Below are 14,703 nucleotides of genomic sequence, written 5' to 3' on the forward strand. Positions count from 1 at the left end.
ACCGAGGGCTGGCATGAGGAAGATGTTCCTGACCCACGTTCTGGAAACGGAGGCCTGTGGCACTTCTGTGCACAGAGAGTCGAAAGATGAGGAGAGACCGCAGCCCCTGTGAGGCTGTGATTCCTGCCTACGGTCGTTCAAGGCTTCCTGCCAAATGGCCACCTCCTCCAGCAGCCTTCCCTGACCACCCCAGCCCACACTGAGCTCTTTCTCTAACTCCTGCAGGCCTCTCTCTCATTCACCAGAGCCCTCATGTTCATTCAACCTGCTTTTATTTCTCACACTTTAGGAGACAGGCACTGAGGAGCAGTGAGGATACAGAGCCCCCAAAGAGAAGGAAAGCAGGGAACCCTAACACTACCATCCACGGAGAGCAGCAGGCTCCCCTGCCCCTCGCTCCTACCTGGCTCACTGCCTTCCGCCACCTGCACAGATTGGGCCCGCAGCACCCTGAGCAGCTCCTGGGCCCCAGTCTTCTCCGCCTCGCTGGCTCCTGTACCTACCCATAGGTAGGCGGCTGAGGGGGTTTTCAGGACAAAGGCATCGTTGGAGTTCAGTGCACCAGCCTTAGGCATTATCTGGGAGGAGAGCACTCGGTTAACAGGACACCAGACAATGCCCTCAGCCCCCTTCTCACAGCCCAGGAGACGTGGCAGTAGGACCACCTGAGGTGGGGACTTACATGAGCACACCCCATCCCAGAGGAGGGCACAGATTTTGGACACTGAGGGGCTTAGCTCACTTTCATGAGTCACTAATGTCCTGTGGCTAGCCAAGGCGATTCTAGAATTCTGGGCTGTATTAACAGAAGTTGAGTGCCAGAATAAAGGAGGTGATATTCTCTTTCTCCTTCAAGTTGCTCAGACTGTCCTATAGGATTATGTTCAGGTGTGCACCTTCCACCATGAAGGGAATAGTAACCAACTGACATGCAATCAGGAGCAGTGTCCAGATTGTGAAGAATGAACTACCTGTGAGTAGTGAGCTCCTTGTTATGGAAGATGTGCAAGGGGCACTGGGCATCCTTGAGACAAGGGGTAGTCTAAGACATATAGTCCTGCTGCCAGGGCAGGAAGGTACAAAAAGCTGCTCTTAACCCCTCGCCCAACCCCACCCAATCCTGTGTCTAGAGATCTGCCCATCAAGCCTGAGAGCCACAGGGAGGCCACACCCTCCCAGGGTCCACAGGGGGGCGTTAGTTACCTCAACAGCTCGGGTGGCCCCAGAGCTGCTGGCCCGGACCTGGAAGAGGCGGGTACTGGCAGGGGCTGTCTGCCCACCCTCACGGGAGGTGCCACCCTTATAGATGATCATGGGCTTCCCACCAAACAGGCTCATCAGGTGGGCGGGCTCCTTGCCTTGGACCACACGGCTCTGGCAGGAAGACAGGAGAGCAAGTCAGGGAAGGGGGGGTATCAGTCCTTCTGTGCAGCACTCAGCCCACCCCCCCTCCCTGGCCAGCATGGCCCAGGCCAACCTCCCCCCCAGATGAGGCCACACACATCACGGTGTGTATGTGTGTGTGTGTGTGGTGTGTGGTGTGTGTGGTGTGTGGTGTGTGTGTTTGTGTGGAGCTGACCCTATAGCACACAGGCATGGGCAGGGAAGGGGGAGTTCCAGGAAACTGGAGATGCCGCTATGACCTGAGGTCCTGAGGTCCCTCGGTCGCTCTCCCCTCCCAGGAGGATCTGCCTTGGCTGACCCTGAGTCTAGTCCAAGAAGCAAGAGAGCCCATGTTTGCAAACATTCCCTTAAATGGAAGCACAGGGACTGTGTGTGGACATGCTTCCAAGATGGTGATGTCAGCTCCAGGCATGAAAGCCAGTGGGGTGGTGAGAACAGAACCTTCCAGATCTGGACAGACCCCTCGGCACACAGCCAGTGCATCCCAGATGCAGGCTGCAGGTGTGAGCCAAGATATATCTCATCTGCTCCTGCCTGTGTGCCCACCCAGATCCCAGCTGTGGCCCTGCGAGCTAAATCTAGAAGAAACTCTCACGTGTGTTGGGGGCACTGTGGTCACTTCCCTGTACGACCCACCACTGCTGGGTTAGAGCTCAGATCCCCACGCCACCCTGATGATGGGAATTCAGGCATGCGCCTCAACCTCTCGGGTTCTTCCTCTGTAAAATGGGGCCAAGGATGCTACCCCCAAGGCTGTCATTGGCATCAAATGAGCTAAGACGGCCACTACCCCACTGGGTGCCCGGCATCCAGAGGACACCACTATCACAATGAGGGCACCAACCTTGGGTCTGAATGCAGAGCCCCGCCCACTCCAAGTACAGGACCCGGTTCCGCCATGCTGCTTCTCCTGCTTCTCTCCCACGGCATCTCAGCATTTTTACTCACTGCACATCACAGTGAGGGAGCTGATCTCCGCTGTGTGACTGTGCACCCTTACGTGTGCATGTCTGCTGGACACCTCTCCATCCCCAGACAGGAAACCCCATCAGGGCAAGTCTGTGTGTTCACAGCTGCAGACGCAGTGCCAGGTACATAGGAGCCCTCATAAAGGTTAAGTGAATGGAAGGACAGATGGAGGAATGGAGGAATAAACAGTCAGACAGGTGAATGGACAGACGGCCAAGGCCCAGAGTGTGACCCAGAGGGGCAGTGGACTGGGCTCACCTGGACAGGGGTACCTCCCAGCTCCTCATCCAGCTGGGCGGTCAGGATGGCAGACGCAGCAACCTCATCCTGGGTGGACTGGGCACCCTGCCTGGAAGTGGATGTGAGACTCAGTACTGGGGTTCACACAGAGTCCTGAGTCTTTGGGCACGGGCCTGAGAAAGCCATAAATCTCCAGATTACGGGTAGTCAAACTGACGCACGCAAGAGGGCAAGGAATTCCCTGCAGGGCAACCACAGCGACACTGGTGATAGCAAAAGACGACTCAATCCCAGTATGCACCAGCAGGGCCTCTGTTAAACAAACCACAGTCCTGCCACACTGTCGAACAGTATGCAGCTATGACAAAGAGCAAGGAAGCTCGCTATGGGCTGACACAGATGGAGCTCCAGGAAGTACACGTGAGAAAAGCTGGGGCGGGGCAACACACAACGTACGCCACCTGCCGTGTGAGGAAGGGAGAGAATGAATACAGGGCCATATCTGCTGAGGCTGGCACAAGGAATTACTGGAAGGATAGATATACAAGAAACTAACAAAGCTGGTCACCCACGGAGGGGTCGGATTGGAGAGCAGGGGCGGCAACAAGATTTCTAAACACATACTTTTAAATTCCGTTTTGATTTCCTGCATTACATAAATGTATTAATCTACTTTTAAAGAATTAAAAATACTTTTCATTAGAAAACACACGGCAGGATAAACACCTGTGCGCACAGAGCTCAGACTGCAACGGTGGGAGAGATTCTCTGTCGGTCTGTTTCTCCCTATTCCGTGCCTAGTCACCACATCTCTTGCAATGGCCATGTAATGTTTTTATAAGAATAGTTTACAAGTTCTTCTGAGATAAGAGCCTTTCCCAGTGGAGTGCTGCCCTATCTCAGGCCCGCATATGCTTAGACCCAGCCGTCAGCCCTTTCCCCGGCCCCCACCCTTAGTGCTCCCACACTCCACCCCCCAGGACGCAGCCCCAGACCCTCACCAGTTATAGATGATCTGTCCCTGGCGGCCACCGTGACGGTAGTTGTACAGGATGATGTAGCTGTCGCCTCCATAGAACTGCCCATACGTGGCGGGGTCCACCGGCACTTTGTTGGAGCCTTCAATTCTCCAGATCTGCCAGAGCAAAGGTGGGCTCAGCAGGGGCGGCACCCCCTCCCCCAACCCCGGCAGCTGGGAAACCACACCGTGGGGCAAGCTCTTCACAGGTGTCTCTGCCTGGGCTCAGACTGAAGTTAAATACCGCAACCACAGAGCCACTAGGACTCACAGCCAGGCGTGCTGCTCCGAATCCTTATACTGGACCCCTGCCCCACCCCACGCTTCCTCCTCGGAGGGCTCAGCACAGGGGCCCGGCCCTTGCATGGCGGTTAACAGAATGTGCCTGTAGCGAGCATAACCCAGTCAGTGCTGAGGGCACCAAATCAACTTACGACCCAGATCCAAATCAGCCTCTACCCCCTTAGAGGCTGTGTGACCTGGGGCAACTTGTGTCAACTCTATGAGCCTCCGTTTTCTCATCTGAAAAGCGGGATTAATAAGAGCACTACCTCGAAAGATTGTTGTGAGGATCAAGGGAATTTGTTCATCAGGGTCTAGCACAGAGCCCGACACGGGATGATAGCTCTGTAGGTGGCAGCTACTCTTATTATGAGGATTATTATTGTCGTTGTCACTAATATTACCAGTATCTGTATCATTACTGAATTGTCTGGACTTTACAGATCACCTCCAGAGGCAGGGCCATCTCTGGGTGACCTCAGAATGATCCCTTCTGGCAGATCTCTTTTCGGAGCTCGGGTGACAGGGCTTTCCCAGGAGGTCACGAGGCCCTGCAGCGCCACCTGGTGGTGCTGCCCAGACATTGAGCCCTTTAAGTCCAGGAAACAGAAGCCCAGAATCTCTCTGTACCCTGAAAATTCTTGAAGGTGATAAAGAAGAGGGATTAAACCCCATTTTACAGGTGAAAAAAGTGAAGCTCAAAGGGGTTAAGTTCACCCAGCGCCACACAGTCAGGCTGCCTGGACGCTTTCCACGCTGCCTTACCCTGAGCATGTTCACTGTGCCCTCCCTGCCCACTCAAGTAATGAATGAATGAATAAATAATAACACCACCGACACAAACAACACTAAACAAAAATTAACCTTTCTGCTATTTCTATCACGTGGAATGGAAGCCATGTGTGCCGGAAGCAGATTCTACCTCAGACACATCTCTGACCCCACCCCGCTCTGCTCTATCTTCCCTGTGACCTTCCTGCAGTCAAGGTCACCTTCTCTTCCCTAAACTATTATAACAATCTCTTTGCGGGGCCTCTGACTTCATTTTCCTGCCTCTGAGCCATCTTCACAGAGAGTTTTGAAAGCACAGAACTGAGCCTGTCACATTTCTGCTTTTAAGGAAAGAAAAAAGACCCTGACTAGTACCCACAAATGACAGGACTAAGTCCACACCCTTGGGCATGGGCCTCAAGGTGCCTCCCTGTGGGTGCCCTTTGCCCCAGGCTCCCAGACAGCTCCTTGCCCTTATGGCCCACTGTTCCTCTCTGGCCGCAAATTCCTGCTCATACCCTGAGACCCAACAAAGTGTTCTCATCTCTGTAAAGACCACCTCCCCTCCCCGTCCTTCCCCTGTCCCCATAATCCCTGTGCTGGCCTCCCATCTTCTACTGCCCACACAGGTGTCAGCCATCAGCTGTGGCGACGGTCACCTCCCTCCCAGACCAGGCACTGCTCACAGGCAGGTGGGTCCTGAGACATTAGGCACAGGGACTGGCATACAGGAGGTGCTAAGAGTACGTTGGTTGTAAAAATTAGGGCAAAAGTATCTCATCCACCAGAACTACAGTGAAAACTCCACAGTGAAACGTCCCGGGGGAAGCAGGAGGCCCTGCGCAGGCCAGATGCAGGCAGACGTGCCTAGGAGGGAAGGAGAGAGGGGCCGGCACGTGCCCACCCAGCCCGTAGCCACCTGTTTCTGGCCTGTGCCATCATCATCCATGCCGTGCTGGGCGGCCATGGCAGTGGAAGTGTGCAGGGTGGCGGCGTCGAAGGGCACCCTCTCCACATTGGCGATGTGGCTGGAGAGGTAGGTCAAGCCCGGGCCATCCGTCTGGTCTGGGTCCCGCCAGTTCTTGAAGAACTGCTTGAACAGCGGGGTCTCGCCGCCCTCAGGAAGGATGGAGACCTGGAAGGGGCCACGGAAGAGCAGGATGTGGCTGGGCTGGGACCCCCAGGACAGGGGCTGCCCAGCGAGGGTCCTCAGGGAGCCTCAGATACCCAGTCCACATCGAGGGGAGACCCCCACCCCACCCCACACTGGACCCACCCTCACGCTCCTACCTGCCTCCCGACTCACCTGGGTCTGCTTGGGGTAGCTCATCTTGGAGATGAAATCAGAGGCCGTTTTGAGGGCAGCCTTCCTCTCCTCCATGTTGGCCTGTCTGCCTATTGGCAGAGGGAGGAGGAGGGGCCTGGGGTCAGAGCTGCAGCCTGACATCCAGTGGTCCAGAGAATGTGGCAGCCAGACCTCCCCCCTTACTCTTCTTAGATCACGGACAACCAAGGTCAGGGACACCCCAGAGCTGACCGTTCTGAGAGCCCCTGCAGTCCAGCTGTGGGTCCTGGCTGATGGAAGCAACCACAGCCACCATCTGGGACAATTTACCGTATTTCCCCATGTACAAGACGCACCTTTCCCCCCAAAACTGGCAGTCTAAATACTGGCTGCATCTTAGACAGTGGTTGGCAAGTCATTTAAAAAGTGTGGCAGAGCCCTGGCCGGTTGGCTCAGCGGTAGAGCGTCGGCCTAGCGTGCGGAGGACCCGGGTTTGATTCCCGGCCAGGGCACACAGGAGAAGCGCCCATTTGCTTCTCCACCCCTCCGCCGCGCTTTCCTCTCTGTCTCTCTCGTCCCCTCCCGCAGCCAAGGCTCCATTGGAGCAAAGATGGCCCGGGCGCTGGGGATGGCTCTGTGGCCTCTGCCCCAGGCGCTAGAGTGGCTCTGGTCGCAACATGGCGACGCCCAGGATGGGCAGAGCATCGCCCCCTGGTGGGCAGAGCGTCGCCCCTGGTGGGCGTGCTGGGTGGATCCCGGTCGGGCGCATGCGGGAGTCTGTCTGACTGTCTCTCCCTGTTTCCAGCTTCAGAAAAATGGAAAAAAAAAAAAAAAAGTGTGGCATTTCAAATGCCATAGATGGAACTGAGGACAAGGCAATATATGAAGACAGTGATTCGTCATCAGACACAGATGAGGACAAGCTAATGGATGGGAGTTTTGACAGTGCTGAGTAGTTGTATGAATTTTATGAATGAATAAAATTTGAGTTCAATAACTTTATGTAATACATTTTCCCCCAAAATTAAGGTGCGTCTTATACATGGGGAAATACGGTACTTTGCGTGAATTTTGTGCTCAGGACTACACATAGGTATTTTCATTTCGCTTAATCCACATAATGATCCTGTGTGGTCAAGATCATTACTATCTTGTCCCCATTTACATATAAGGAAACCAGTGTCTTAGAGAGGTTAACCCTTTGAGTAGTACGAACATTCATGTACATCCTCGTGCCTCCTGACCATCCGGAGTATGATCATACATGTACGGCAACATTAAAAAAAGGCACATGTATGTTCTTCTTGTTTCCATAAATTGATTATCAAACAAACATGATTTTAAGTTAATAAAACTGAAACTGGAACTAATTTTATTTTTTGAAAAAAAAAAAACTCACTCCCAGGAGTCAGAGAGCGTGAAAAAATCTCACTATTCACAGGGTTAAGTGACTTGCCCACAGCTACTCAGCACGTGGGAAAAGCTGTATCTGCCTCCCCGACTCTGAAGACTGCATACCACACACTTGTACCCCCGCTCTCCTCTAAGCCATCTTCCCATGGTGGGGGTGGGGGGCTCCACTTGTACCCCCGCTCTCCCCTAAGCCATCTTCCCATGGTGGGGGTGGGGAGCTCCACTTGTACCCCACTCTCCCTTAAGCCATCTTCCCATGGTGGGGGTGGGGGCTCCACTTGTACCCCCCTCTCCCCTAAGCCATCTTCCCATGGTGGGGGTGGGGGCTCCTCCCACTCCACAATCTGAAGTCTGTCTCAACCCTGAGAGCATCCCCGTGCCTGGACGGCTCCTGGCTGGCTAAGGCTAGCCCCCCATCCCCAGCCTTCTTATTACCAAGGGCGAAGAGCCGAGATAATGATAATAGGAAGGTGCAGATGGTAACAGTCCCCAGTATTCGACTCTCTCTCCCTCTCTCTGCCATTCTCTGAGCGCCCACTGCCTCGCTCCCCCAGATCCACTTCCACTGGACTCATCGCAGGGCATCTGACCCAGTGCGGGGGCATCCACTCAGAATCATCGGGGCCAGTGCTTCTCAGGAGCCTCCCGTAATCAGCACCCAGGACAGTTCGCAAAGAGTTCCGTGGATCCCCAAAGCCCCCACAACACCAGCAAGTTACAGGCGTGTCACAAGTCCTGCAGTCAATGAACCTGCGAACACAGTTGCACCCAGTGTTGACCATAAATTTACTTGACCAGAAAAAAGCTCTATTCTTTTTTACATATGTTTTATATGACGCCAATTAACCTCTCCAAGAACTGGTATTATAACACATTTGGAAAACAATGGTTCCCAAATAGGAAGTCTGAGGCCAAAGGAGGCAGGCAAAGTCCCCGCGATCACACAGCGAGTCATCTGCAAGGCCAGGGCCCTCGCTGCCTCCTGATTCCGACCGAGGAGCCCGCCACCGCCTCGGGGTCCCTGGCACACACACTCCACTCTCCCTTGTGAGCTGAGCACCCACAAGGCCCCAGGGGCTCCCCTCCAAGGCCCAGTTAGAACCCTTCCGCAGGCCCCGTTACCTTTCCAGACGAAGATCTTCCCATCTTTCCCGTGGTCCAGGATGAAGCAGTCCTCCGACCGCAAGGCCCCCTGGGTGAAGGGGTTCTCATCTGCCACCAGCGACACTGACATGGTGCCTGCACCATTGGAGACCTGAGGGGACAAGGGGGAGCCCAGAATGTGAGTGACTGCCACCACCTTGGCCGGCCCAGTGGGCTTCCCCAAGCCAACACATGGGCTGGTCCATATCCCAACTCCTACCTCAAAAACAGGGCAGAGAGGCCCTGGCTGGTGGGCTCAGTGGAAGAGCGTCGGCCTGGTGTACAAAAGTCCCGGGTTCGATTCCCGGCCAGGGCACATATGAGAAGCGCCCATCTGCTTCTCCACCCCTCCCCCTCTCCTTCCTCTCTGTCTCTCTCTTCCCCTCCCGCAGCCAAGGCTCCATTGGAGCAAGGTTGGCTCGGGCACTGAGGACGGCTCCATGGCCTCTGCCTCAGGTGCTAGAATGGCTCTGATTGTGGCAGAGTGACGCCCCAGATGGGCAGAGCATCGCCCCTGGTGGGCATGCCGGGTAGATCCCGGTCGGGCGCATGCAGGAGTCTGTCTGACTGCCTCCCCGTTTCCAACTTCAGAAAAATACAAAAAAAAACAACAACAAAAAAAACCAGGGCAGAGTAACACCTGGACTTGTGCCCTCAGGTGTTCCTTCTCCTCTTCTGCTTTGTCACAACCACACCTGTGACCTACACACAGGTGTGACCCGGACACGACACGGGGTGGGGGGTGGGGGATAAAATGCAGGAATGCGGGCGGCTCAGCAGGAGAACTGTACAGCTGGCCGAAAGACAGACTTGTCAGTAAAAATAAATAAAAGTAAAAGATTGAAATGCAATGTGGTAGCTTGGATTGGAATCTGAAATGAGAAACTGGGGAAATCTGAATGGAGTCTGTAGTTAGCAACAGTGTAGAACCAACATTAATTTCTTAGTTTTGACAAACGTAGCTGTTTATGCTAAGATGTTAAGGAGATACAGGGTGAAAGGCATGTGGGAACCCTCTGTACTAGCTTTGTAATTTTCTGTAAACCTAAAAACTATTCCAAAATAAAAAAGTTCATTACTTTTTTAAAAAAAAAAAGAAAAAGGTTGTACCATACTCGTCAATATTCAGAAGACTGGCAATACCCAGTGTGGACAAGGTTCTGGGTCAACGGCTACTTTCCACCCCCTGGGAAGGGTAATTTGGGAGCCCTTCCGGACTACAGTTTAGTAAGATGTATCAATACCTGAAACAATGAGCATTCTATACTTCTTGAGTACTCAGAATGTGCCAGCACTGTTGAAGCAATTTATATAACTGATGACTTATATAAGTCTAGAACTCCTTTAATCCTTGCCACACCCCTATGATAGATCTACTACTATCCCATTTTATTTGCACAAAGACCAAGGCAGAGAGAGATTATGTAACCTGCACACCTAAGAAGTACCGGCCCTAGGACTCGAACCTAGACATTTTGTCTCCAGAACCAGGATAGTCAGTCACCAAATCACTATTCAGCCTGTGACCATGTCTGGGAAGTTGCTCTAATGCCACACGTAGCACAAGTGCACAGAGGGAGTGTTTGCAATTAGAAAAGATGGGAACATCTAATGTCCATCATTAGGGATACGCTGAAATTCTTGTGCTCCTAAAATAGAAGACCACGGGGCTGCTATAAACGGCCCTGTGGGTCTCTAGTACAGGAAGACATGCTTGACCATGTGTGTGTGTGGGGGGGGAGAAAGCCACAGAACAGCATGAATAGTTTGGATCCATTTACATCAAGTAGAAATGGAAAATATATAATTAGATGCAGAAAGATGTAATCTGGACTTTCTTTCATCAAATGGTAACGTGTAACCATGGTAACCCATGGAGAGGGGAGGAGAAGGGACCGATTTATTTTTAATTGAGTACTGTTACTTTTGTAATTAAAAACATATTTAAAAAATAGTACTGGTACCTATGTAATATTATTAACCAATGCCACCCAATAAAGCCAATTTAAAAAAATAGTGTTGGTTATCATAAACCAGTAAAACTTTTATTTTCTTTATATATATAGATATAGATTTATCTATATATATTTTTTAATTTTTATGAAATTTATTAGGGTAACATCGGTTAATAAAATTATATAGGTTTTAAGTGTTCAGTTCTATAAAATTTGTATATTGTATCTTTATATTTTTGAGTCTTGCTCATTTTATTTTTATAGGGAACACATACTCCTTTATCGGCATAAAAATCACTAATGCGGTTTTTCTCTGGAGGTAATGAGAACCTGTGCCCCATTCTGTTATTTCACCACAAATAAGCCCAGGGCACAGCATGGGTGTCGCAGCCACATGGGGCTCTCTCCCAGAGCTAGGCCACCAGGCCAGAGTTCCTTAGCTCAGAGCAGCAGTCTCAGCTCAGTTTTAAAAATCACAAGAAATTATAAATGAAGTCAATGACCCTAACCTTCTTTCTCTTTGCCAAACACATACCTATTTCTGTAGTGTTTCCCCAAGTACATTCCTCAAACACTTTCCCGTCACTTTTCTCTGTGGACTCCCAGAAATCCTGCAAAGTTGACTTTACTGACCTTCTCCCCACTTTACAGACTAGGAAACTGAGTCCCAGAAAGAGGACCCCACGGATGAATGTGGCACAGACATGTCTGCAGTCGACGGTTTTCCCTTGCTCGAGGTACAGGAGGTGAAGGATGTAGATGGGTGTCCACTGGGACACGCAGAAGCCGACTCCCCCGCCTCACTGTCCTGACCCAGGGGACAGAGCAGGAGCAGCTGGGACTCACCTTGTAGAGCTTGGCCAGCTTGCGGTTGGCTGCATCCTCCTTGGCTGTGTCCTCGGTTCCCTCGGGCAGAGCTGGCTTGGTGCCCAGGACCTGCAGAAACGGAGAGATGGAAGAAAGGGTGGCCGTGAGCTCTAACAGCCTCCTTCCGCAGGGAGGGGCCTGCGTTCCTGACCAAGCACCTCCCCAGGCAGGCAAGGACCACACAGGCATCCACACGACCCTCCAGCTAGGGGGAGACCCCCCTGGAGACATCCTGCATCTCTTCACACGCCTCGTGTGTGCAGAGCTCCAGCACATTGGCCTGTCGCCATCTCCACGAGTTCCGGAGAACCCCAGCTCCTGCCTCCAGGACAGTCCTTCCGATACTCACTCTATCATTTCCTCCTAGGCCTTCTGAGAACGGTAACTACACCACTGAACACACTTTAAGGGACCCCATTTAATGCTCACACCCATACCCGGAGGCACAAATTATCGCTCATTTCACGGAAGAGGAAACAGAAGTCCAGAGAGACGAGTGACTAATGCACACAGCTACGCGGTGGCCAAGCAGAATCTCAACCCGTGACTTCAGAGCCTATTTTCCTGACCCTCCCTCCGCCCTGGCTACCTCTAGCCTCAACAGCCCCAGCCTCCATCCCTCCCAGGCCACAGTCACGTCCAGGCACCTCCTCCTCATAATCACCATCTCTTCCTAAAAACGGGAACTCAAGCCCCCCCCCCCCCCCCCCCAGAAGCAGGAACTAAGTGGCACGGAGCAGAGCTCATGGTCTCCTCCTTTTCCCGGTGAACTCTGCCTCTGTTGGTCTGTTCACACAGCAGAGCAGCTGACAATCGCCTCCTGCGGTTGACTGAATGGGCCGTAAACTATCAGGAATGGTCAGAAGAGAAGAGGGCACGGGGTCTCAGTGGTACTTTGCGGACCTGGCCCCGCGCCAGGCTTGCCCTCGAGAGAGGCGGAGACCCTCTTCCCCAGCTGCTCTGGAGGACCTGGCCCTCCCAGCTGGAGGGTGCGGCTCACAACCCCAGCAAACACCAGCGCGGGGAATCTAGCCCCCACTCAGCGGAGTCTGGGAGCTGTTGGGGCAGCCGCTCTTCCCTACTTCCTAAGAGCTCCAGCTTGATAGAAAAGCAAATTCAACTCAAAATTGCCTACTAAATGTAAGAAAGTAAACAGCATCCTGTCTCCATGCTCGGCCTCCGCCCTACACTCCCGGGATGCTGCCGTCAGTACCTGGATCATCGCCTCAGGCTCGGCGCCCTCCTCAGACACGTGCACGCGGGCCCGGCCACTCCGCTCGTTGTCCCGGATGCCCTTGGACACCTGCGTGGCCTTCAGCCTCTCAAATCGGTTGCTGTTGGAGCCGCACCACTGATAGATATCCTGTAAGACACAGACCCCCGTATAAGGCCGTGCCCCAGCCTTCGTAGAAGCCCTGCCCAGTGACAAGGTCGGGAGGAGACTGTGGGGTGGGTGTAAGCTCGCCTTGCTCTCTGCTTGCGCAGGTGAGTGCCAGTGGAGCGTGCACGTGCGCACAACCAAGCATAGCGAGTGTGATCTGAGTGCACCAGGGTATGTGAGTGCATGGCTCAAGATATGTGTTTTTCACAGGTGCAACCGCACAGAGCATGTGTATAAAAATGTCTGCCTGCTGGTGGGAGCAGAAATTGGTACAACCAACTTGAAAAACCATGTGGCTATAGTTAATAAAGCTCAGTCTATTGCTATCTTGTGAGCCAGCCATCCTTCTCCTAGGAATATACCCAACAGAAGTGCATCCCGATGTCCACCAAAAGACCTGCACAAGAACACTGGAATAGCACCACATATAATGGCCCCAAACCAGAAACTGCCCCAGTGCCCATCAACAACAGATATGCATACATCATGGCGTATCCAGCCAACTGAATCTTACAGAGCAAGGAGAATGATCAATCTACATATGGATGGATCTCAGAAGTGGAATGATGAGCAGAAGTCAAACATGGAAAAGAATGGTTCCATGTATACAAATTTCAGAAGTAGGCAACACTGCTCTGTGCTGTTGGGAGTTCAAGATGGCGGTTGTCCTTGGGGGTGAAGGGCTGGAAGGGAACAGGAGGGGCATCCTGGGGGCTGCTGATGTTCTGTTTCTTGATCCAGACAGTGTGTTTACTCTGTGAAATCCAAAGAGCTGTTCACTCAGGATTCACACACTCTCCTGGGTGCCTATTATACTTTAATAAAAAGCTTACACTAAATAAGTGTGTACCTATGTTTTCATGGACACACATATACATGAGAATGGTGTGCAATGTCTGTCCATGTTCATTTGCAGGTATGGGGCACGTGGATTTGGGAGGAATGGGTCTAAGCATCACACATCTGTAAGGTGGGCCTGGGTAAGTACACCCACACGCATTGCCATTTACGAGTGTGCTGTGCAACTGCACATTTGACACATGTATAGATGGGGCCTTGAACAACACACCAAGTCTGCATGTGTAGGCTTTTGTAATGGTGCCATGTCCATGCCTGGTGGGCAAGAGCCAATAGTTTTTGCACATGCCTGCAATGCGTTTTTAAGTGGGTGACTTTATGTAAAAAGATACACAAGATGTGCATATGAACACAAGATGTCAAGGAGTCTATATGTCAATTGGAGCCTGAGCACACTGTGCAGGAGGCCTGTGCCCATGAGCATGACAGGTCTGAGTCTGCACATGTGGGAGTCTCAGTGCCGGGCACATCTGTACCTGACTGTTTGCAGGTGTGTCTGACTTATGTACAGAGCATGTGCATACACGGGGCTGCTGTGCCCGTGGCTTTCCCTATCTGCGTCTGTGTGTGTTAACAAGGGTGTGTCTACCTCCCCAGAGTCAGGACTGGCCCCGCCAGGAGTACCTCAGTGTCCCCTGGAAAAGGGCAGGGCAGGACTCACGTTGCCCAGGTCCAGGATGAAGCAGTCGCCATTGTTGAAGCTCTCCCAGGACACAGGCACCTCAGTGGCACGGACCACACGCCGCCCTTTGACCTGGAAGAGTCTCTGCACCACCACCTCATTGGGTACCACGTGCTTGAACCCTGATGCCACGCCTCCTTTCTGTTGGGACAAGGGGACAGCGTCAGCCCAGGGGAGAGGGCCCAGGAAGCAGACATGGGGAAAGGAATAGGGCTAAGCTGAAGAGAATTCCGGCACAGGACTAGAGGCCTCCCGGCAGATTCCGTACCGCGGCACCTTGCTGCCACCGCTTTGAACCCCATCCTCACTAACAAAGACCTCTGGGGCCACTTTCCTGTCTCAACACCATTCCCCAAGCATGTTCAAAGGAACCCTGATCCCCAAGACATTCTCCAAGAACAGGGTTCCCTGGGGGAGGGGAGGAAGGGCTTCCAC

The 14,703-nt window shown here is 52.7% G+C and overlaps 1 protein-coding gene across 2 annotated transcripts in view; it reads right to left on the reverse strand.

The window, feature by feature from the left end:
- Positions 1-14,703, reverse strand: part of GSN (gelsolin) — a 59,653-nt gene that overhangs the window by 4,210 nt on the left and 40,740 nt on the right. For both annotated transcript variants that reach the window (XM_066256341.1, XM_066256340.1), the window contains 10 exons: positions 14,248-14,409; positions 12,561-12,710; positions 11,327-11,416; positions 8,505-8,637; positions 5,991-6,079; positions 5,604-5,819; positions 3,615-3,748; positions 2,632-2,722; positions 1,204-1,374; positions 404-578 (listed from right to left, as the gene is read on the reverse strand). In XM_066256341.1, coding sequence (XP_066112438.1) covers positions 404-578; positions 1,204-1,374; positions 2,632-2,722; positions 3,615-3,748; positions 5,604-5,819; positions 5,991-6,079; positions 8,505-8,637; positions 11,327-11,416; positions 12,561-12,710; positions 14,248-14,409 — 1,411 coding nt within the window. The remainder of the gene's footprint in view (positions 1-403; positions 579-1,203; positions 1,375-2,631; positions 2,723-3,614; positions 3,749-5,603; positions 5,820-5,990; positions 6,080-8,504; positions 8,638-11,326; positions 11,417-12,560; positions 12,711-14,247; positions 14,410-14,703) is intronic.

This window comes from Saccopteryx bilineata, chromosome 2 (genome assembly GCF_036850765.1).
Source record: "Saccopteryx bilineata isolate mSacBil1 chromosome 2, mSacBil1_pri_phased_curated, whole genome shotgun sequence".
Taxonomy (NCBI): Eukaryota; Metazoa; Chordata; class Mammalia; order Chiroptera; family Emballonuridae; genus Saccopteryx; species Saccopteryx bilineata.